General features: G+C 38.5%; 1 protein-coding gene across 7 annotated transcripts in view; it reads left to right on the plus strand.

Moving 5' to 3' along the window:
• Positions 1 to 25,590, plus strand: part of Zranb1 (zinc finger, RAN-binding domain containing 1) — a 55,223-nt gene that overhangs the window by 21,160 nt on the left and 8,473 nt on the right. For 4 of the 7 annotated variants that reach the window (NM_001362198.2, NM_207302.3, XM_011241837.3 and 1 more), the window contains 4 exons: positions 14,172 to 14,359; positions 18,851 to 19,004; positions 20,355 to 20,426; positions 21,090 to 21,288. In NM_001362198.2, the coding sequence (NP_001349127.1) occupies positions 14,172 to 14,359; positions 18,851 to 19,004; positions 20,355 to 20,426; positions 21,090 to 21,288 (613 nt within the window). Of the gene's footprint in view, positions 1 to 8,275; positions 8,400 to 14,171; positions 14,360 to 18,850; positions 19,005 to 20,354; positions 20,427 to 21,089; positions 21,289 to 25,590 lie in introns of all 7 variants that reach the window. The other 3 variants (NR_155454.1, NR_163812.1, XM_006507969.4) reach the window with 1 other exon arrangement.

A 25,590-nucleotide genomic window follows, 5' to 3' on the forward strand; every position in this document is an offset into this window, starting at 1 on the left:
TGTTGACTTTGTTGTCTTATTTCACCCCTGGGGGGGGGCGTTTTTTACTACTATTTTCCTACTGGGGTCAGATTTATATATTTAGTATTACTTGATGCATTTATAATATATATAGTCGTCTTTGCCTAGCCTTAAAAGGTTTTTGCCACCTAAAAGAAACTTTTACCTCCTTCCCTCCACCTCCATCCCATTATCCTTCCCTCCACCTCCATCCCATTAATCTGTTTTTTATTAAAAATATCACAAAAAATGTGGCTCCAAGAAGTTGAGTTAGCATAATATTGGCCTTCAGAACATGTCATTTGTATTAGTGAATTATATGACCTTTTGTGGTAACTGTGAGTCTTAATTACTTGTATGTCTTTGTAACACTTAAAATCACATTTGCAGTGGTAGTGTACTATATGTAAATCACATTTGCAGTGGTTGTGTGCTATCTGTATTTTAATCATATGGTTAAAATACAAATAGTATACATAAGTTTACAGAAGAAATAAACTAACTTCTTTACCTTTTTGGAAGGGGATAGAATTCTTTTAGGAATCAAGGGTTTTTGGTATCTTAAGTCAGACAATCCTAGGATAAGAAATGCTTTAAATTTTTTTCCCCTCTGAAAGTACCAGGTAGACCAGTCAGCATATTTGTCTTTATGGCTGCTAGTATTTCATGTCTTTATTACTATTCTTCCTTCTTTATACTAACTTTTATTTTATTTTGCATATTCTTAATTTTTTTGAATTCCCATTCCGATTTCTGCATCTTAACAGCTGTGAGTTCATTTTTAAAGGCATGACCAGTCTTGATCATTTACCGGTTCCTTTGTTCATAGGGTGTTATTTTGGTCCTTGTTTATGGCTCTTGATAAGGTGGATTCTATCTTTGCTATTAGCTGAATAATGTTATTAATCATAACAACAAAAGTGGACCTTTGTCTATTGGGTAGTCTTATCCTGATGTGTAAATATCATTCCACTGTGTTAACTTTAAAAAAATGTGTGTTTACATTACATTAATTAAAAAGACAAAAGCACCTGAGCAGTAAGGCTGATTAAAAAGTTGCCATGCACTCCACCCCTTTGCCTGGGTTACACTTCCCAGATTTTATTAGATGTGGGGGACATTATGACTTATTGATAGTGTGCATCAAAAATCATCTACATGCTGGGCATGGTGACACAACCTTCAATTCAGGCCAAGGCAGGTGAATTTTTGTGATGAGCTTCGGGCCAGCTAGAACTACACAGTGAGACCTTGTCTCCAAAAATATGTGTGTGTGTGTGTGTGTGTGTGTGTGTGTTAAGCAGGGATATTGAACATAAAATAGTATCCTGAATGTAAATTGTGAAATATTCTCGCTCCAAATTGGAAAATATTCTCATGATTAGGCCAGCTTGGAAGCTGACTGAGGAAGGTTGACTTGTTGAGAAAGCATCAACAGTGTTGAGCAAACAAGTGTCTGTGGTTATTGGATATAAATGTCACATAAGTCTTGTTATGGTGTGAGATGGCAGTGCCCAAATGTGCTGTCAAGTCAAAGTGTTACCTGGGTGTGGGAACTAGAATGATAAAAACAAAGTTCTCTTGTCTTTCCTGTTAGATAGCATGTAGCTAGAACACCTTATAGAGCAGAGCACCTAATTAATACACATTAATGTTTGTTCTGGAGCTGCATTGAGACAGTTACTGGTGAAACTGTATTCTAATTTGTGATTAATGTTGAAAGACACAATGCTTCATATAAATCTATATTTATAACACATGTAGTACTTGAACCCTAAACTTACATTCTTTATGTACTAAAGTCTCATCTAGAGTGCCTTAATATTTCAAACTCACCTCAGAGCCAGTGATAGATTGGAATCTTCCTGAGTTTGTGTCCTTACTCTTTTTTTGGAGGGGTGGGGTGGGGGAGACAGGGTCTGATTGTGAAGTTCATTGTCGTATCTGGTTTTGTGTGGATTTTATTTCTTCATTTCTTTTTAAAGTAAAGATTTATTTTTTATTTTATTTTGGCTTTTTTGAGACAGAGTCTCACTGTATAGTTCTGGCTATCCTCAGACTCACAGAGATCTACCTGCCTCAGCAGATCTACCTGCTGCGATTACAGGAGTGTACCACTACTTCTGGTTTATTTTTATTTATCTTTAATTATGTATCTAGGTGTGGTAATTACATATGAGTGCAAGTGCTCCCAGAGGACAGAAGTATACGTTGTCCTGGAGCTGGAGTTAGAGATCGTTATGAGCTTCCCAGCCTGGGTCCTGGAAACTGGACTCCGGTCTTCTGCAAGAGTGTGTGTTGTGTGTATGTGTACACAAATAAGTGGTTGAGGAGGCTACAGGTTGATGATAAGTATTTTTCTTGATCTCTTTTCCACCTTAATTTTTAAGATGAGGTCTTCATCAGCTAGCTAGACTGACTGACTGTTGCGCTCCAGGGACTTTCCTGTCTACTTCAGTAGTTCTGGCAGTATGGGTTTTTTATAGGTGCTGGGCATCTCAACTCAGGGCCTTTATGGTTGAGTGGCAAGTGCAGCTGACTGAGTCCTTTCTCACCTGTCTTTTAAATTGTCTTTTTCTTATTGTTTTATTATTTTTTTGAGCTGAGGTCTTTCTATGTATCCTTGGTTGTGCTATTTAGACCAAGCTTGCCTCCAACTCACAGGCATCTGCCTGCCACTATGTCAGTTTTCTCCTTTTCACTATTATTTTGAGACTAGCTCTCAAATTAGTCCAGGTTGGTTTTGAACAGACCACGTAGCTTTCCTAATCTTCCTGCTTCTACCTTCTGGCTGGTAACAATCTGCTCATGTGCTCTGGAGTAAGTAAAGTTTTTCAAAGATTCGATAAGGTCATCTTTGCATTCTGACACCCTCATCCTCACCCCCAATTGTTTACCATGGGATTCATCTGCTGTTATACTTGGCTAATAGCATTCTGGCAAACATTTCTCTCTCTCTCTTTCTTTTTTCTTCTTTCTCATTTCTTTAGTCCTGGGGATTGAATCTAGGGCTTTGTGTATGCTGAGCTCGTCCACTGAGCTATAGCCCCAATCTTCTTTTTACTTTTGCTTCTGAGACAGGTCCTCAAAAAGTTGTTCAGGCTAGCCTTGAAATCACTGTGCAGCCCGGGGAGGCTTTCACTTATGCTATTCCTGCCTTCAGAGTGTCTGTACCACCTTCTCTGGTAGCTACCTTTATTCTGTTTTTTATAGGTCAACCTCACAGACCTTTCCTCTCTCTGAATTGAATAGTTTGTTAAATTGGCTTCTTTGGGTCTTTTCTCTACTTTGTGTGTATGTGCGTGTGCGTGCATGCGTGCATGTGCTGGGAGTCAAAACCAGTCATATGCTAGCTAAGTGTTTTATCACTGAGCTAATACCATAGCGAGCATCAGGTTTTTCTCAGATTATGCCTTCTCAGGGAGACCCTCCTAACATTCCACCCTAGCCCTGTCCCACTGCTACTGCTCTTCTTTTTTAATCGTATTTGCCACTTTCTGATGCATTTTTCATCTTGTTTACTATTTGTATTTCCAGGAATTCTGTTTTGTTCATAGCTGTATCCTCATACTTAGAAAGGTCCATCCTCAATATTGTGTCATGTGTGAAAGTGGGTTACCTTTCTAAAGTATAGTAAGGTATTAAAATGTGCTTTTTTGTCAGCTACAAAAATATTTTTATATTTGTGCTAATATTTCAGTTCTTATAACTTAATTCTCTGAAAAATCAGTATCTGAGGCAGTTTCCATCTTGATGCCAGTTGTCTTTTTGGTCCCTTGCTAGAATCCTGTGTACTGAGCCCAAGCTAGCTTGCCCAATTGTAACTGTAGAAACATACCTTGATGATATAAGATTTGTCAGAATATGTTTGTCCATTTGGTTTTACAAGCACCCTGTCCATTAAAAAAATATTGTGTAGGTTTTCTACATGAAAACAAATGTAACAGGGCTGAGGAGATGGCTCAGTGAGTTGTTTCTTAAGCATGAGGACCTGAGTTCAGATTCCAAATACCCATGGAAAAAAACCAAAAGCCCTGGTCCTATAATGCCTTCCTGCAATCTCAGAGCTCGAAAGTAAAGATAAGAGGATTCTAGGTGCTTTCTCAGCCAGCCAGCTGGTCTAGCTGAAAGGTCCCAGAAAATAAGATAGTGATAGAAGAAGACAGCTGATGCTAATCTCTGGCCTCCACACATGCACATAAATGTCAGCCCATCTTCACACGTGTGCATATACTTGCATGTAACACACATATAAATAATAATAAACACAACTATTAATGGTAGAGGGATAGATGTATGTGGTGCACAGGGAAGCCAGAAATGTACATTGGATCCCTGGAACTGGAATGATAGGTGGTTGTTAGCTGCCAGGTATGGTGGCTCGTATTTGTAATTCCAACTCTTGAAAAGTAGAGATAGGAAGATCAGAAGTTTTAAGTTTCCAGCTATGTAGTGAGTTGGGATGCACAAGGCCCTGTCTCAAAAAAAATTTTTTTTTTCATCTTTTAAGACCTAAATATATGGGCCAAGGAGATGGCTTAGTGGGTAAAACTCTCATTGCGTAAACCTGAATTTGATCCCTGGAACCCACGTAAAGGTGGAAGGAGAGAACAGATTCCACAGAGTAGTTCTCTGAGTTCCACATGTGCACTCGGGCACGTATGTTCCCTCTTTCTCTGTCACACCTACACAGCAACACAGTAGTTAATAAAGGTTTAAAAAAAGAAGAACTAAATAATATAATACACACCTGAATTACTGTGTTAGTTACTTATCTCTTGCTGTGATAATACACCTTGACCAAAGCAACTTACAGAAGAAAGTAAGTTTATAGTTTCAGTAGAAGAGTCTATGAATGTCATGACAGGGTGCATGTCAGCAGATAGGCAGGCATGTACTGGAGTTTGATCCCTGAGACTCACATGGTAGAAGGAGAGAACCAGCTATTACCCTCTGATCTCAATACATATGCATATCTGCTTCACCCCTCCCCTGGACATGGAATAAAAGAGGGAAAAAAGTTAAGGTAGAGAACGATGAAAGAGTTGACCTGAGTTTTACAGGCAGATACACAAAACTTAAGAGTCAAGAATGCACAGAAAGAATTCATCACAGTTGGACTGAAAAATAAAACATGGTAGAGGTGACCTATAGAAAAGGGTGAACTATTTGAGGTCTATTCACCTGGATAAGGAAATTTAGCTCTTGCATATCAGGGCAGCAGCAGCCTTTTTAAACCTCTGAAGGGAATGCCTCCATCTAATTGATGGTTTAGGAAGACCATTCTGGCCACAATGTAGAAGCGAATGGGACCAACACCCGGGAGGAGCAGACTAGAGGTAGAACTGGCAAAAGTTGGAAGACTTTATATTGTCTGAGAGGAGGAAGAGGAAGAGGAGATTGTTGTTGTTGTTAAAGAAAATAGTCAAGTTTTTTTGGTTTGGACACCTGGGTTGGATAGTTATATAGAGAGAAGATAGGAAAGGACAGGATAATTTTAGACATGATGTGAGGACATCTCATGTTTGTATTATGCATAAGGGCTTGAAACTGCTGTGCAGAATAAATGATCAGTTTTGTATGGGCCACCATTAGTTAAGCTGTGGAACTTTTTCCTGCAGTAGCAAATGATGGAGACTTTGCTGTTTGATGTTTTTGACTGAGAAGCAGATAGCTTTGTGCTCGTCTTCATGAACTCAGTACTTATATAACATGCTTTCTCACTTGATGATTCACTGATTGGATGACCACCAGCTCATGGTCCTCACATCATATGCCACCAAGGATAGCTCTGAATGTGGCCCAAAACAAATAGCAAACTGAAAATATTCAGAGATGTGTGATTTTCTTTCCTAACCTCCCCCAACTTGATTACATGCTTGTTTTATTTTTGCACACAGGGAGTTGGGTAGGTTAGAGACCTTGGTTGTCTTGGAATTCAATCTGTAGACTAGGCTGACCTTGAACTCAGAGAGATCTGCCTTCTGCTTTCTGAGTGCTATGGTTAAAGGTATGTGTTATCATGCACGGCTGATTACATGGTTCATGAACTGTGTGAACTTTGTAGATGACAGTGTTGTATCCTAGTGTCTTAGTTTGGGTTTTATTGACGTGAAAAGGCACCATAACACACAGTGTTGTATCCTAGTGTCTTAGTTTGGGTTTTATTGACGTGAAAAGGCACCATAATCCAGGTAACTCTTATAAACAATAACATTTAATTGGGACTGGCTTTCAGGTTAAGGGATTCAGTCCATTATCATCAAGGTTGGAAGGTGAGGATCTCTCTTCCACTCTGGGTGGAGCTTGAGCATAGGACATCAAAGCCTACCCCCACAGAAACACACTTCCTCCAACAAGGCCACACCTACTCCAACAAAGTTACACCTACTAATTTTGCCACTTCTCATGGGCCAAGCATATTCAAACCACCACACTTAGTGTTAGAAGGTTAGACACAGCTACCAGGCCTTTCTAAAATAGAATAATTTTAAACAAAGTCAATCAAGACACTGTGGCAGTATAGGGTGTGTGTGTATAATTTTTTTTTTAAAAGATGGGGTTTCTCTATGTAGCATTGGCTATTCTACCCTGGAATTCACTTTGTAGACCAGGCTGCCCTTGAACTCAGATCTGCCTGTCTCTGTTTCTTGAGTGTGTGTGTGCGCCGGGGATTAAATTTTTGTTGCTGTTTGGAAGTTAGAGAACCTTTGGGTTTGATTGCACTGGTGAATGTGGGTTTGGCATATACCATTTATGTAAATTCTGAAAGTACATTTTAAAATTCTCCATTAAAAATAAAAAAACCAAAACCCTTCCTTTCAATTATATAGTTGAGTGATATTTTTGGTTATATCAAAACTGGAGGCCATGTTCATTTCTCTAATTTGCTAGTATTTGTAAATACTTCTGATGGCCTCTACTAAAGATGGTTTTTATGATTTGTTCCTTTAAATCCTTTCAGTATGCATTTTGTAGTACTTTTATCTGCCCATCAAGATTCCCCCCCTTTTTTTTTTTGAAAGTACCTGTCATATTTATCTATGACTTTGGAATTTATATTTTCATAATAGTTGGGTTAGTAGTCTGATCAGAGATGGAAGAAAGAAAGAGCTCAGAGGTATAAACTATATTTGTTTTAGTGCTGTCATTGTTAATAGGTAATTTTAAAGGATTAGGAACTTTTTGACTTCCTTATTTCATTGAACCTTTCATTTTCCTAAAGAGAATGTTTTAATGAACAGTAAGATTGAAAAGAAGTTAGCCTTGATTATGTGATTTATTGATTTTCAGAGAGATGGTCTAGTTTGCTGCTTTTGCAGAGGACCTGGGTTTAGTTCCCAATACTCACGTTGCAGCTCGCTGATTATAACTCTAGTTCCAGGGATTCAACACCTTCTGGTATCCTCTGGTGCCAGGCATGTACATAGTACACATACATTCAGGAATGCAGTCAAAACACACATACATATAAAATATAAATGAATAATTATTTTCAATTTCTGATTTCTCATTTATTGATTTTTTTGAGGTCATTGTTCTAATACACTGTTCTAGTAATAGAAATGGCAGGTCTGAGCTTGTTGACATTGGTTATAATGTGAAAAATGCAACTAGGAGGTAGTTTGTCTTGTCTGCTCCAATTATTTCTGTAATTTTGTCTGCTTGTGTGTATTTGAAGGCACAGTTAAAAATACTAAGGGCATTTAAAATACAATTCAGCTTTTCACCTTGGAGAGATGACTTAATGAGTAAGAGTGCTTGCTGTGTGAGTATGAGGACCTTAGCACCCTTAGTATCCAAACACCCATGTAAAAAGCCAAGAGTAGCCATCAACATGTAACTCCTTTTCTTTATAACGCCAGGGATGTGGGCTCTCTGGCTTACCAGCCTATCTCCAGCTTCAGTGAGAGACTTTGTCGTAAAAGAATAAGATGGAAAATGATAGAGCAGGACACTCAGTGACATTTTCTCTGACTTCTGTAGCACACACACACACACACTCTCTCTCACACACAAATGCAATACTTGTTTGAGCATTAAAAGAGTTTCTTGCAAACATTTGAGTCCAGGTTATGATTAAACTATACCTAAGGATATTTTAAAAAATAGTTACTGGGTGGGATAGTTTCTTATTAGTATCAAAGTCAATTAAATAAGACTTAGGAAGAGAAAACTGCCTAATCAATACAACCAGCCACGTCTGCATCTTTCTACTGACCATCCTGCAGGACATTCTGAACACTACCACTTAAAACTAACTTTTCTCTTTAAGGGTTCCTGAAATTGTGCCTGCTGTCTCGAGGTCCACCCTCACCCCACAGCATAAACCATGCTGTGATGTTACACAGCTACCATAGAACTCCAGGGTAGTGTTGAGCTGGCCCATGTGGGTTCAGGTAAGTCCTGGCTTTTTTTTTACCATTTGGCATTTTTTTCAAAGTTAGTTACCATTATGATTTTATGTCATAAAGGAAAATAAGGCAAAACTTTGAAAACTGTGCCATATATGGGGGAAAAAATAAGTCCATTATCTAAACATTTAATGAGCCAGCTCCAGATGCTCACCAATGGAGTTCCATAGTAGCTGTGAAGTCCTCAGTGAGTCTGACCCATGGCTTCAAAGTATGTTAGGCTCCACTCTGGCCCAGTTTATTAGACAATGTGATGTGAGCTATTCCTGTTGTGGCAGCCTTTTAAAGATTTTATTTGGCAGCTAGTACTTGCTATATACTTTCATTTACTTAAAGTCTGAATAATTTAAAAAGTACATTAGCATCCTCCTCATTTCTGATTGCCAGTAATTAGCTAATTTTGTTTTTTTTTAATATTTTTTATTAGGTATTTTCCTCATTTATATTTCCAATGCTATCCCAAAAGTGTCCCATACCCTCCCCCTCACTCCCCTACCCACCCACTCCCACTTTTTGGCCCTGGCGTTCCCCTGTACTGGGGCATATAAAGTTTGCAAGTCCAAAGGGCCTCTCTTTCCATTGATGGCCGACTAGGCCATCTTTTGATACATATGCAGCTAGAGTCAAGAGCCCCGGGGTACTGGTTAGTTCATAATGTTTTTCTACCTATAGGGTTGCAGATCCCTTCGGCTCCTTGGGTACTTTCTCTAGCTCCTCCTTTGGGGGCCCTGTGATCCATCCAATAGCTGACTGTGAGCATCCACTTAATGTGTTTGCTAGGCCCCGGCATAGTCTCACTAGAGACAGCTCTATCTGGGTCCTTTCAGCAAAATCTTGCTCGTGTATGCAATGGTGTCAGCGTTTGGAAGCTGATTATGGGATGGATCCCTGGATATGGCAGTCTTTAGATGGTCCATCCTTTCATCACAGCTCCAAACTTTGTCTCTGTAACTCCTTCCATGGGTGTTTTGTTCCCAATTCTAAGAAGGGGCACAGTGTCCACACTTTGGTCTTCATTCTTCTTGAGTTTCATGTGTTTAGCAAATTGTATCTTATATCTTGGGTATCCTAAGTTTCTGGGCTAATATCCACTTAACAGCAAGTACATATTGTGTGAGTTCCTTTGTGATTGGGTTTACCTCACTCAGAATGATGCCCTCCAGGTTCATCCATTTGCCTAGGAATTTCATAAATTCATTCTTTTTAATAGCTGAGTAGTACTCCATTGTGTAAATGTACCACATTTTCTGTATCCATTCCTCTGTTGAGGGGCATCTGGGTTCTTTCCAGTTTCTGGCTATTATAAATAAGGCTGTAATTAGCTAATTTTGAGTGTGTAATGATATCGTGGTTTTTGGTTGGTTTGGAGTTAATCTCAGAGTCCTTCCAGTTCTCTTTTTATTTGCCTTTATAATAACACAAAGAAGGTAGGACAGGAAACACACAATATAAGTTTGTTAAATTAAAGAATACTAAGGTATTTCAGTTACTTTTAGGGACATTATGAGTGGTCAGAAGCTTAAAGAAAAGGTATAGATAATACCTATCTCTTCTCTTAGAATGGTTTAACTTCCCTACTCCCAGCCTGCCCCACCCAGCCTCTGTTCTATGAAGTGAGGGTTCATCACTTAACGTTTATTTGTGGCCCTTTCCTGCCTTCAGTGCTTCGGCTTTTTCTTACTTTTATCCCTGATGTTAGAAGTTGCTAAAAATGTAAAGAGCTCAGGGACATCTTTGTGGTTGTGTTGCCCTCCCACCTCCTAAGCAGAAAAATGTGGTGGCTAAAGTTTAATTTAATGACACAAGCCAGGTAGGTACTTTTAAACATCAAACCTTCAGTGAAAGCTCAAGTGAAGAAACTCTAAACTTGATCAATAGTTCTTTCTAAGCAATATGTAGTAAAAGTTAACAAAACTTAGACAGTTTCGTGATGCTCTCATGAACTTTGATCTGTAATAAATTTATTAATCCTTGTAGATGAAAATTTACCAGTTAAACTATAAGCACGTATAAATAAAGAACACAATGGAATTACATATTCCAAAGTGTTATGAAAAAGAGGTATATTGGGCTGGAGAGATGGCTCAGTAGTTAAGAGGAGTTAAGACTGCTCTTCCGAAGGTCCTGAGTTCAAATTCCAACAACCACATGGTGGCTCACAACCATCTGTAACAAGGTCTGATGTCCTCTTCTGGAATGTCTGAAGATAGCTACAATGTACTTACATATAATAAATAAATCTTAAAAAGAAAAAGAGGTATATTGTACCTGTTTGTGTGCTGGGAGGTTGGAGTCTTTTTCCTCTGTCTCCTTTGTTTCCGGTCTGTGTTTTGGGGAACAACAGCATAGTCCCGCTTGAGTTTTAACAAAGACTTGAGTGGGAGGGGAGAATTCACTATTTTTGATATTCAGATCAAATGAAAATTCTGACTGGCTCTGTGTATGTGACTCAGCGCTCTGAGGTGTGAGACATAAAACATAGAGTTCAGTTTATAGTTTTGTAAAGGATATGTTGAAGACAGGCAGGCAGTAATGTCAGTTGTAGTTCCAGGTGTAGTTTGCTTAGGTTGGTGTGCCTTTGGTCTGATCTCACCCCATGTGCTAGTGCTAATTTCAGAAGTCCCTCAGAAACGTGAGTAAGGAAACAAATGAAGAACTTGTAAGACATCAGCTATATAGTGACTTAACTGAAGAGGAAAGACAGAGATTTAGAGGGTCTTCTCTTCTTCCAAACCAAAGAAAGAAGTCACTTGGTATTTAGCTTTAGATTACCTCATAATGTACTTTGGGGGAAAAAGTATTTGAGCACACAACAGTTTTATACATGTCTAAATATGTGTTACACATATGCATAAATCTTCCTCTTTGTCTATTCAGGTATACCGATAAGCTCTTGGGCTACTTTTAGAACTTGGTGCATTTTATGTGTGATATGTATTTTATAAATAGATAATATTTTTAGGTTTTAAGCCAAAATCTGTAAAAGGTACAGAGATGTAGTGTTTTTTACTTCCTATTTTGGGGATCAGACCCATTGCCTTTTGATTGTTAGATTTGTGTGCTATTACTGAATTATACTTCCTCCCGAGTTCCTGCTCTGATAGGACTGAACGGGGGAAACACTTGTCTTTGTAAAGACTGTAGAGAAGGGTGCAGTGGCCTATGCCTGTAGTCCTGTCAGTTGGGTGACTGAGGTGAAATTGCCTCAAGTTTGAGGTCATCCTTTAGTATACAGTGAGTTCTAGACTTGGGCTACATTGAGAGGCCCTATCAATCAAAATAAAATAAATTACAGAAATAAAAGGAGATGGTGAGTATACCCAGTTTGAATACTACAAATTACATTAAATCATTTTTAGGCATTTTGTTTACTTGAACATAATTAGAAATAGTAAACTCTTTACCCGATAGACAATTGTGATTTAAGCATTACTACTTATAAGTGCTCTTAAGGTTTGTGCTTCAGGAAGATGTTATGTTGTCTCATGCTAACTCTACTACAGTTTGGTCCTAGGGACTTCTAGGGCACTGTTCTTCACAAGGATGTTTTGAAATCTTTATGTTTAAAGTGGATTAGGGTTGGCATTTATAGTTGAACTGTGTGGCAAGCAATGTATTGACCCAAAATGCAAACTAAAATTTTTGTAAGAAAACATTCTTTGTGTGTGTGTGTGTGTGTGTGTGTGTGTGTGTGTGTGTGTGTGTGTGTGACAGGGTTTCTCTGTGTAGCCCTGGCTGTTCTGGAACTAGTTATGTGGACTAGGCTAGGTCTAAATGTGTGTGCCACCACTGCCTGGTGACATTCTTCTTTAGTAACATGAGAGTTACAGTTGGTTGTTCATGCATGGCAAAAGGCTAGCCATGGGGCAAGCTTCACTCCCAGCTTAAATGTAGTCGGCTTTTATTTATAGTTTGAGTTGAAAAGTTTTGTTGTTATTACTTAGGCGCTCATTAAGCTCTTAGGCTCACTGGATCCTCCTGTCTGAGAGACCTAAGAACTAGTACTATGCAGTCCACAACATCATGCATGCGCTCTTATGAACCCTATCCTGAAAAGTTTGTATGTACATGTTGGGGTTTGGGGCCAGAGTTAGATTTGTGGAAAAGATCCATGACTTTTCAGAGTTTGAAAAATTGTAAAGCTGACTTCATTCATGTCTCACAGATGTGATTTAAAAGGATTTTTGGGAAGATTGGTGTCATGTACTTACTGTCTTTTGTGCTTCTCATATTGCCTAGAGCACACACCACAGATATCCTGTGAGTGTGAAAATTAAATGATCAATTTTAAGATTGGTTTCTTTAATAAAGAGGGGACTGTTGTGTTATACCAGGTATAAAGAGTACTTTTATCTCGATTCCTAATTTAACATGGCAATTAAAATGCCTTTCAAACGCACACTAAGAATATTTTTAGCTAATTTTAGCATTTACTTGGAAGAATGTTTTTTTCTGATACAACTTAGGAAACACAGAAAAAGTTGGTAATTTGTTTTACTGTACTTATTAAAAGCTAGTGTGTATTATCTCCCCCTCAAGGCTGTTTATTATCCATGCTGCTCAGTAAGTACTTTCTTTACTTAACATTAATTTGTGTGATGGTTAATAACATAGTTAAATGGGAATAGAAGGTTTATGGCTTTGAAAATGGTATTTATTTTATATTCCTATTCTAATTGTTTTATTTTAGCATATTTAAAATTGTATAAGGTTTCTTTTTAACAACTATCACTGCCCTGCCTGTGTAGTGTCCCCCCCCACCCCCCCAGTAGACCATGTTGTATGGAGATCTGTCTGCTTCTGTTTCCCAAGCGCTGGGATTAAAGGTATACACTATCCACTTTCTTTAGAGACATTGTTTCTCTAGCATAGGCTAGCCTGAAAATCATTGTTGTAGTCCAGACTTTTCATAAGCATCCTGCCCTCTTGCTTTTATCTCCTAAGCAGAGGGCTGCAATGACAGTTGTGAATCAGTACACATAGACTCTTCATGAACAATTTGTAACATATATGAGGAAGTCTTAGGAGATTCTGAAATCAAAATGCTGTCAATTTTTACTTAAAATGAAAATTATTTTAGACCTACACGGCACAGTAGAAAGCTCTGTGTTTGTTCTGCTTTAAAAATGCAGGTAAAGGGGGCTGGAGAGATGACTCAGCAGTTAAGAGCACTGACCGCTGTTCCAGTGGTCCTGAGTTTAATTCTCAGCAAAGACAGGGTGACTCACAACAATCTGTAATGGGACCTGATGCCCTCTTCTGGTCTGTCTGAAGACAGCTACAGTGTTCTCCTCTACATAATATAAATAAATAATTCTTTTTATTTAAAAAAAAAAAAAAAGCAAGCAGCAGGTAAAGGGCAGAAACAGGCAAATACCAATTGAAAGCTCATGTACGTCTCTTTGGGTTTTGCGATCAGGGTCAGTACAGAACAATAAAGGTTCATTTCTTCTGTGAAGTCTAGTTTCTCAAACTAGGTTGTCCTCATTAATTTTAATCCACTTACTGTTAGAGCTTGCCATAGAATGGAGCCTAGCCATGATGTGAGAGGTAAGTACCAAACTAGGCAGTTCTAGTCTGGAAATTTTGAAATTGTAGAGAAATACTAATTTTCCTTATTTTCTTTAGGTGATGTAAATGATATCCCAGGATCCAGGAAGGACAAAGAAATGTTTGAAAGAATTTAATGTGGTCACTTCATCTGTATATACCTTTTGAAACAAAATAAGTTCTTTTCTATGTTGGTGCTTGTTTTAGGTGTTGTGGAAGGTGACTTAGCAGCCATAGAAGCATACAAGTCATCGGGAGGAGACATTGCACGCCAGCTTACTGCAGATGAAGTACGCTTGCTGAACCGTCCTTCTGCTTTTGATGTTGGCTACACTCTGGTACATCTGGCCATACGCTTTCAGAGGCAGGACATGTTAGCGATATTGCTTACAGAGGTAAGTATGGTGATTTGGTTATTGAATTTAGGGGTAAATAAATGTTTTACCACTGAACTGTCACCAGCTTTAATGTTCTTATATGAAGAAATAGGTTCTTTAGTTTTTTTCATTATTATTGTTTTTGTGGTTACACTGTGGGTTGAGTATAGGGCCTTGTATATTCTAGTGTTTTATCACTGAGCTATGTCCCCAGCCCTAATTTTTATTTTTAATGTAACAGTGTTTTCTCAAACTATTCTTAAATGTTTTAAACATTTTTACTTGGTTTTAAAAACCATTTTACATTTAAGAGATTTTAATAGTTTTGTATGAATCTTTTGCTTGCTTGTATGTATATGTGTGGACAATATGAGTGCAGTGATTTCAAAGGCCGGAAGATGTTGTTAGATCCCTTTGGAACTAGAGTTATAGTTGGTTGCAAGATGTTATGTAGGTGCCACAAACTAAACTCATATCCTCTGCAAGAGCAGCCAGTGTTCTTAACTACAGAGCCACCTCTCATGCTAGCTCCTTTCATAGTATTTTAAAGGAGACTCCTTCCCTGGTATGTTTTTTTTGTCGTTGTTTGATTTTTGCTTCTTAAAAGATAGGGTCTCATGTAACTCAAGTGAGCTTTGTAGGTAGCCAAGAATAGCCTTAAACTTCTGATCCTTCTCTGTTCCATCTCCCAAGTGCTTAGATTATAGACTGTCTTACCAATGTACCCTCTTCCCGTTTTGTGATGAGATATTACTGTGCTGCTTAGGCTGGCCTTGATCTTCCAGGGTCAAGTGATCCACCATGCATACAACATCTTGCTTTGAAATGCATATACATACAGTTTCCTGAGTTGATGAAGTTGCTCATTACACCATTGTCCCTAGCAATATAGCCTTTTGAAGCGGGACTTTTCTCCACAATATTTGAGTCATTAGATTTTATTAAAACACATGGAGACTTATCTTTTATTTGTTCATTCAACTAAGAAATATTTATTCAGTACTTCTGCTATGTGCCAAGCTTTGTGGCTGAGGAGGATATAATTGTAAGTATGCCAACTCTTCCTTTATTGAGTTTCTAGAAAAGTGGAGACATGAAAGGTAATTCTTATTGAGTACTTAGGAAAGAACTTGGGAGGTGTTTTCCCTTAATGCTTAGAGCAAATCCTATTTCAGCAAGTTTCTCTCTCTTCTTGCTCCTGCTCCTCCTCCTGCCTTTCCTCCTTCCCCTTCACAGAATCTCATATATCTCATATGTCAAAACACAGACTAGTTTTCCACTTGTTATGAAACTGAGGATAACTTTGAACTTCTAACCCTTTCCTTTACCTTCTGAGCACTGGAATTATAGGTGTGTCACTGCCACACCTGTTTTATGTCATGTTAGGGATGAACCTTGTGCATACAGGGTACCTGAACCCCATTTCATTAGATTTCTTGAGGAGGAATAGAAGTTAGCATGTGAGGTAAGCTTGGGGAGAAATTGAGTTAATTAGACTATGACGGTAAAAGGGATCCTATTCCTGAGTATATGACTTTATTTTTCAGATAGGAGACTTTAGTTTTCATAATGAGATGGGTTCCGTTTTTGTCACTGTACATTTTCTGGGTATACTTTATAGAAATATATAAGTTGATATTCAAATGTGCCAGTGTCCAGGATACTGTATGGAGATTTAAAAATATGCAAGGTAGATGAAAACTCAATTTTTTTGGCTAGCCATTACATTTAATTTTCAAGATCCCAGTAACATCAGGGGAAAAGGTTGGGTAGACTGAGGGAAGGGATTCAGAAAGAGTGGATGCTGTGATGAAAACAGTAGGCAGGCTGCTGAGTATTAGATATGTGTTATGAAAAGGGATCATTGTGAGTAGAGGGATCAGATTTTTGAAACGTGGGCTAGAATACAGTATCTTTGTGGTGTCCTAAATGTGACTGTATTGGTGTTGTAATATCCACTAGAATTGTTGCATTGCAGAGGATGTCATTGTAATTGGTATAGTTGACAATGGTGGCATGTGACCAGATAAAAGAAGATGGCTGTGAGCCAGGGTTAAATTTTTTTAGGGTATTAATAGATTTCTTTGGGCTTTTGAACACAGGGCTCAAAGGGGACATTCTAGTTACTGGGCTCCTAAAAGCAGTCTGGAGACTAATGGTGAGATGGTGCTAAAGTATCTATGAATTCATAATTTATGTCACAAATTACCTCAAAATTTAGTAGCTTTACAACAGACATTTTGTTACTTAAACATTTTGCAGGAGTTGGGAATCTTAGCTGAATGGTTCAGGTCAAGATGCCATGAGAGGGCCTGGAAGATGACTCTGTGGGAAAAGGTTTGCCCTTAGAGTGTACAGATCAGAATTTAAATCCTCAGCACTGACAAAAATGTTGGACAGGGCTGGAGAGATGGCTCAGCGGTTAAGAGCACTGACTGCTCTTCCAGAGGTCCTGAGTTCAAATCCCAGCAACCACATGGTGGCTCACAACCATCCATGCCCTCTTTTGGGATGTCTGAAGACAGCTACAGTGTACTTACATATAATAAATAATAAAATCTTAAAAAAAACGTTGAACAGGCATGGGGGCCTCCTGTAATCCCAGCACCCAGGAGGCAGAGTCAGAAGATCCCAGAAGCAAGCTGGCTAGCTAGGCTAACTGAAATGATAAGCTCCAGGCTCAGTGAGAGACCTGTCTAGTAAAAGAGAATGGAGAGTCATGGCATCAAAATCTAGCTTCTAAAAGCATTTGAATAATGTGTACGGGTACTCATACACATGTGCATACACATGCACATGCATGCACTTAACCATAATGGTATTGTGAAGCTGTTGGCCAGGCCAGTTGTCAGAAAACTTGATTAGCTCTAGAGGATCTGCTTAAAGGCTCATCCACAAAGGGCTATTGGCTATAGGCTTAAATCCCTGCTATGTGGGTTCATTCACAACACTGTTCATGGCAGCTGGAGTCACCTAAAGCAGATGACTGAAGAGATGATGCAGAAATGTGGTTCCTGAGTTTTTTTGTTTTTGTTTTTGTTTTTGTTTTGTTTGTTTGTTTTTTAAAAAAACAGGGTCTTACTATGTAATCCTGGCTGGCCTTGAACTCATGGTAATTTACCTCTGCCACCCTGCCTGGTATTAAAGGCAATGCCCAGCTTTATGAATCAATTTAAGAAACTCATTATTTTCATTTTTGTAATATTTTCTGGGGCTGATAGACCAACTTGGGGTGAGGGAAGAGAAGTGTTGGTTGAGGTCAAGAACAAAATTAGTATTAAATTTTTTCAGTGGAAAGTATAGGTGCTGCCAACGATTGTTTTTAAAGGGGCCATTAAGGAGGGTACAAAGGTAGGGTGCAAATCTGACCTAAGTGTTTATAGAAAAAGCACAGAACCAGCTTCTTCTTGGATGATGATTATTAAAAGAAAATGCCTTATGGTTTAAGCCATTGGTTAAGGAAAGTGAAGGATTCTTATGTAGTAAACTCTGTGAATCTTTTCCAATTTATGGACTCCAAGTTAAGCACAACTGGCCTAAGGAGGATGGTTGAGGTCAGAAGGCTGAAAAAGATAAGAAACAGATTTCAGGATTTTAAGGATGGTAGTGAAGGGAATATTCATGCTTTTCTTGAAATAGATTCAAGGTCCATTGTATGTTGTTTAAAAAAATAATTTGTTAGCAGTGTTATCTGACAAATAGTCCATTCTGAAAATACCCAATAATTGTTTCTTAATTTTTAGTTACTTGAACTTTGAGTTTCTAGGTTCATGGAGCTAGAATGTAATGAAAAATTTTATAGTACTGGCACTCAATAAAATGAAAACAAAGAGTTCTGTAGCTGTGCTAATTCTGCTGCATTCTTACCAACTCTGGCTCCTTTAACATCAGAAATGTGCAGATGATACTGTTAACCAAAATGCACTTTCAGTAAATTACTACAAGACATGCTGCTCCAGGTCCCATTTATAATATGAAGGTATTTTTGTTGTTGTTGTTGTTGTAGTAGTTGTTGTTGTTGTTGTTTGTTTTTTGGTAAGGAGAAAACCAACTTGTTCTCACCAGATTGCTAACAGCAGAGAGCAGAACTGACTGGCTCACTCGGCATGCACTTTATTACTTACTAATAGATGCTCTTCCTATACTTAGAGTTCCTACAGAGGTTGGTTGGTTGGTTGGTTTGAGACTAGTAAGGCTTAATTTCTGATCTTCTAACCTCAGACTTTCTAGTGACATGATTACAAGTGTGTGCCATCATTCCCTGTCCATACAGTAACTACAATTGGAGTGCTAGATGGAGTCTGTACCATTTGTTGACATTCCACATTTAATGACTGTTTTCTTGAACAGTTGTCCTGATGATGTAAATGTCCATTGGCAAGGGAATAATACCCAGTATATTTAAGATTAAAAATGAATTTGGGGAAAATTTTGCTTTTAAGTGCTGTTGTGTTTTGTTTCTATTTATGATCTATAAGATACAGAGGGAAGTTTCTTTCTGTATTTAAGGTATCTCAGCAAGCAGCAAAGTGTATTCCAGCCATGGTGTGTCCTGAACTGACAGAGCAAATCCGGAGAGAAATAGCTGCTTCTCTTCACCAGAGAAAGGGGGATTTTGCTTGCTATTTTCTGACTGACCTTGTAACATTTACATTACCAGCAGGTAACCCCGACATTTATTATGAAAGCACTCTCTGTTTTCTTAAGGTTACATTTTTATGTGGGGTAAAAATACAGTACAAAACTTACAAAAAGAAAGCAAGTAAGTTGGGAGTTTTAGGGTTTTTTATTTTATGTGTATGGATGTTTTGCCTACATGTATATTTGTGCCCCATATGTGTGCCTGGTACCCATGGAGGCCAGAAGAGGGTGTCAGATCCCTGGGAGGCGATAGTGAACTGGGTCCTCTGGAAAAGCAGCCAGTGCTTTTAACTGCTGAGCCGTTTTGTTAGCTCCATAGGTTAGGATCTTACAATCTGTTCTGTTTATTCTTGAAATGACTCATACAAGAACTACTTGTAAACAAATACTTTGATGGTTAGAAGACAGTAAATGCCCCCCCCACCCCACCCCATTCCCCCTTTTTTGAGATAGGATCTCATTGTGTAGTTCTGGCTGGGCCTTGAACTCAAAGAGATCTCCCTCTTAAGTCCTGGAATTAGAGGCATGTGCCACCATACCTGGCATATTAAAGACAAACATACATATACTAATTTTCCCCCTTTTATTTTTGAATATTCTTTTTTTACTCTCTTATTTTTAATTTTCCCTTTATTTTTAAGTCTGTCTGTTTACATACTCATTGGCTACTATTAAGAATTAGGATTAGGATATAGGTTTTTAATGGGTTAGGTTATTTGAATTAAAAATACTGGTAATGCATGTGTATGAATGTTTTGTCTGCATGTGTACATGTGTACCTGTGTGTGCCTGGCGTCCTCAGAGGTCAGAAGAGGGCATCAAATTCCCTGGAACTGGAGTTAAGGATGGTTATAATCCATCATGTAGGTGCTGTGAATTGAACCTGGGGTCTTCTGCAAGAACAACCAGTTCTCTTAACCATTGAGCCATCTCTCCAGCTCCCCCAAAGGGTTTTTAAGGGTAATGCTTTTTATTACACTAGAGTGCTCTATTAAGTAACCTGGGCAGAACATGGAATGTTTGAGGAATGTTACCAAAGCACTGTGTCAAAGTGACTTGGTTCATTAACTTTTATGAGAAAATCCTTAATTTTGAAAATAGCAGGTTTGTGCAGAAGCTGCCCATATGAAGAGAAGAGAACAAATTAAAATGTTTACGTAATTGTTTTTCTACAACTTTTTAATATTAACTTTAAATAAGAATTTTAGTAATGAAACCCAGAAAGGAAACTACATACACATAATCATGTTTCATATAATGTTATAGATATCTGAGACAACTTCAGTAAATAGGGGTTTTTATTAAGGTTAGCATTCCACTTATTAAGTTATTAAGCACAAGATCTGCTTTTAAGTCTGACTTTTCTATGCAGATATTGAAGATTTGCCTCCAACAGTTCAAGAAAAATTATTTGATGAGGTGCTTGATAGAGATGTTCAAAAAGGTAAGGGTGTGATGAGTGCCGTAACGTGCCTTTACCCAGCTAGCTGCTTCATTGTGTGTAATGTCGGGAGTGCTCCATTGGAGAGTTGTCCTGCCGTGTTGTAAATTAAACATGTAGAGTCATAGTGGTTTCATATGCAAGGTTCTGGATTTGACCCCCAGCCCTAAAACTAACAATGGAAATCGGAAAAGACATTCATGGTCTGTGATAAACAGACACAGATATTAAATTTTAAAATCTTTGTTTTCTACAACTTACTCTAGAATGAATATATTTCTGTGTTAAACATTTTTGGAAAACAAAATTGGAAGGGATTTGGAATTTGAATTATTTATTACAGAACCACAATGTATTTCACTTATTTAGAAAGTTTACACTAAGCTGGGCGTGGTGGTGCATGCCTTTAATCCCAGCACCCTAGAGGCAGAAGCAGGTGGATTTCTGAGTTCGAGGCCAGCCTGGTCTACAAAGTGAGTTCCAGGACAGCCAGGGCTACACAGAGAAACCCTGTCTCAAAAAACAACAACAACAAAAACAACAACAAAAGAAAGTTTACATTAATAAATTACATATAAATATTCTTATAGGTAATATTTTTAGCCCATTAAATATTTTGTAATTGTGTAGACATGAAAATGAATGTATTATTTAAATTTCTTATAGAGCTAGAGGAAGAATCTCCCATTATAAACTGGTCTTTGGAGTTGGCTACACGTCTGGACAGTAGACTATATGCACTTTGGAACCGGACTGCCGGAGATTGTTTACTTGACTCAGTACTACAAGCTACATGGGGCATTTATGACAAAGACTCGGTGCTTCGGAAAGCCCTGCATGACAGCCTGCATGACTGTTCACATTGGTGAGCCGACAGCCTTCCTTGTTTCAGTGTAGAACTGCACTTGCCAGTAGTGGGCTACTTTTCTCACATATAAATTTTTTTAATGTGTACAGGCATTTTGTCTGCATCTGTGTCTGTGCACCTTGTATATGTCTGGTACCAAGGAAGCCAGAATATTTGATCCCTTGGAGCTGAAGTTACAGGCATTTTGAGCTGTAGAGTGCTAGGAATCCACTCAGGTCCTCTGGAAGAGCAGCAAGTGCTCTAAACTATTGAGCCATCTCAGCCAGGTGTGGTAGTGCTCACCTTTAATCCTAGCACTTGACAGGTAGAAGCAGGCAAATCTCTTGAGTTTCAGGCCAGCCTGGTCTACAGAGTGAGTTCTAGGACAGCCAGGGCTACACAGAGAAACCCTGTCTCAAAAAACAGCAACAACAAAAACCCAACCAAACAAAAACTATTGAGCCATCTTCCTAGCCCTTACATAAAAAAGTTTTAAAGATTTATTTTATTTCTCTCCCCTCTCCCCTCTCTCTCCTCTTCCTCCCCCCCACCATGTGTGTGTGTCTGTGTCTGTCTGTCTGTCTGTCTGTCTGTCAGTCACATCAGTCACGTGCACTCACTTGTGTGTCAGTTCTTCCTATACTATGGGGATGTGATTGGTTTGGTTTCTGTGATGGCTCGCTTCCTCTGTCTTCCCTTCCCCCCCCCCCCCCCGCAACCCTAGATCTTATGAGTTTAATGTGATTGCCCTGTATAGTGGATATAGTCTCTGGTGCTGATGAAATTTAGCTGGAATTTTATCGTGGTAAATCTTGTCATCTTACAAATCTTTGAAAAGTAGTTTGGATCAGGACATACTGGTATACTTCTGTAACACCAGCCATGTAACTTGGGATGGTAGTGGCAAGAAGGCTACCTTTTGGCTATGTGTAAAGATCCTGTCTCAGATTTTTGCCCCATACAAAACCAGACATATTATCTAAGGCAGACTACCTAAGGTAGTTTTCCTTTGGTAGTAATTGTCTTATCTTGCAAGGCCGAAAATAAATTGAGAATATTAGTAGTTGATTCACTCTTTTCCCTAAATGAGAAAGTTTTATTTATTTTTTAATTCTTAAGAGACATTTGTGGCTAATAATAGTAGCTTTGGGATTTATTTTGTCTATTACTTAAAACTGGCAGTAGGGAATCTTCTCATATTTATATTTGAACTGTCCTGAGTCATTTGAGATTCTGTTAGTCTAGTACAGGGTGGGAAGAGGTAGACAGAGCACATAAATAGCTCAGTGGGGGCATTTCATTTATTAGAGTTAGAAAACAGGAGATGCTTGTATCATTGTGGCATTGCAGCAGAACTTTCAGGTGTCTTGATTCTAATGTATAATTCAAGGTGAAGACCTAGAGCTGTTATCTCTGTTATGAGATACCTTTTCTTGGTATTTTAGAGTTCGTATCAAAAGCTGAATTGAAAGCAAGGATCATAGAGCTATCCTTCTGGTATCTTGGGAATAGGGTCAGGCTAAAGAAAATGGGAAGAGATGGAGTGTTATTGTTCTTGATTTGGGACTCAGTGACTAGTTCATTAAGCTCCACACGTGACTGCTATGTAGCAGAACGACAGTGGTGGGCAAACTTGGGTCCTGATCTAGGCTAGGAGGAGGAGCCAACATATCACACTTGTATAGTTCCTTTAAAACTGCTCTTTGCTGAGTTGCTAATATGCATAGTCCAAAGTAACCAGGGTAGATTCTCTTCTGCCCTGTAAAACCCCTAGTGAAGCCGAGAAAGCAATGTTCTATTTTGTGAACCTGTGTCACTCTAGTTAGACTGTTTATATGTCTTTATGTGTTTGTAGCTGTGCAGTTCTGTTGGATACTTGTAATCTGAGCTGGCTGATGCTCTCGAGACTGAATATACAGTACTGTCCTTGCTTTGTTGTTGGGTTTGATTTGGTTTGGTTTGGTTTTGTCTTAATTTCCCTTCCTGTTACTGCAATAAAATATCCTGGTGTTGTGTGACAGACTTCCTGGGGAGATGCAGCACCAGTCTACTCACCTTAGAAAAGGGAGCTCACAACAGATTGTGAACCAGCTTGATGAACCAATGAGTTTTATTGGTGGGCGGGGGGCTTACTTACAGGAATAAGCCCACCCAGCATGGTGGCAGCTTACAGAAACTGGAAACCTGGAGCACACTACACAGCTCACCAGGTTCTTTTCAGGTGGCTCAGTTGGTCTGAGCTTCTTATAGCCTGCTTCTTCCAGGCAACTAGGCGTGTCTCACTCCTCTCTTAGCAATCTTTACTGTTTATATTTTCTTGGGGAGATGAGGGTCTAATGAGTCTAGTTAGTTTCAGGGACTTTCTGAAGCTTTTTTGAGTTAAGTCTTTGTCTTATGTGCTTCCTTGTAGTATTCACCTCTCCTTAGAACATCCTGTTTTTTCACCTCCCTGTAAACATCTCGTTTTAAATTTCCCTCCAAGATGAAAAATTACTCATCACAAAGGAAACTGTTTTACAATACCCTGAAGCAATTTAAAGATTATTGGGCTCACATTCTAGATTACAGTCCATCGCTGTGAGAACGTCAGGGTGGCAGGAGCTTGAAGCAGTCATCCATAGCCATGAGCAGAGAGCAGTGAGTCAGTGCATGCATGCTGGGTCTCAGCTCTTCCACTCCATACAGTCCTGTTGTCCTGCCCAGGAACAGCTGCTAAATACAGTGGGCAGGCAGGTCTTCCCAACCCAATTAGCATAATCAGTATAACTCCATACAGGCCAGCCTAGCCTTGAAGATCCTTCATTGAATGAGATTTGCTTCCTCAGCAACTCTAGATTGTGTTAAATTGGCAATTAAAACTGACACTATTTCATTGAAATATCTATCCATTTTCTCAGAGGAACAAGTTGGGATAATCTGTTAATAAAGGGGAAAAATCATTAACGGTCTTTTAGAATAATTACTGTTTATTTGGTAGTCATTTTAAGTTAGATTTTTCAGTATAGACTGCTACAAATTCTGTCTCAAGTAAAGAGACATAAACACCTGTGCCTTCTCTGGATGCATACAGTTAATACTGGGTTGCCACAAATACTATACTCAAAATACTAAAAAGAAGACTAAAGTGTTGATAATTCTAAGGCTGAATTTGTAATGTTTTCTAAAACAGTAGCTTTATTGAAGTACTATTTGCTCTAAAAAGTGTTGAAAGCATACTGTTCACTGCCTATTTTACGTACATATGTAACACCCACCACTGCAGCAGAGTTATAGAGAGAGCATTTATTCACCCCAAAAGAGAACTTGTGTCTCTTTTTCACTTCTTTCTGCTTCTTAGGCCCCAGCTGCAGGGAGTTATTCGTCCGCTTCCTGTACCTGTACATTTTTCTTGGACATTTCATGTAAATGGAATCATAAAATATGTGGTCTATGATGGCAGCATATTCTGTAGTATAAACAAATATCGTTATTACCTGTAAACCAATGGAAGGACATTCGATTTATTTTTGTTTTGGCTCTTACAGATAATTCTACTGTGACACATACAAATCTCCGTGGGGCAAAATATTTTTATTTCATTAAATAATAGATTTGTGTAGGTACCTAAGAATGAAATTGTTGGATCATATAGTAAATCTACATATTTAGCATTTTAACAAATGGCCAAACTATATTTTACAGTACCTGGACCCTTTTAAATTTCTGTCAACAATGTATTTGAAGTTCACATTTTTCACATCTTCACCAATACTTATTCTCTGATTATGGCTGTTCTTGTGAACATCACACGAAGTTGTATCTTTACTGTTACCTCATGGATAACGATACTGAATATTTTTTTCATATGCTTATTGTTCATTTATACATCTTCTTTGTTGAAATACCTCTCTAATTTACCTAGCTTTTTCTAGTTACTTGGTTTTTGGTTCTCAGATCAGGGCTTCAGTGAAGCAAACATCTACTACTGAGCTAGGCCCCAGCATTATGATCAATCTTCAAGAGTACTTTTTCTATTATGGATATACTTTCTGTTTCAGGTATCTCTTTAGATACATAATCTGTAAATGTTTTCTTCTATCTGTGGCTTATATTTTCTGGGACAAAGTCATTATTAGTTTTAATATGTAATTATTATTTTGTGTGTATGTATGGGTGTTTTGTCTGCAAGTATGTCTGTATACTACATGCATGAAGTATTCCTGGAGGCCAGAAAAGAGCATCGTATTCCCTGGGACTGGAATTAGAGATGCTTATGGGATGCCATGAGGGTGCTGAGGCTAGGACCTGGATCTTCTGCAAGAACACCCAATTCTCTTAACC

Source organism: Mus musculus, chromosome 7 (assembly GCF_000001635.26).
Source record: "Mus musculus strain C57BL/6J chromosome 7, GRCm38.p6 C57BL/6J".
NCBI classification, from domain to species: Eukaryota; Metazoa; Chordata; class Mammalia; order Rodentia; family Muridae; genus Mus; species Mus musculus.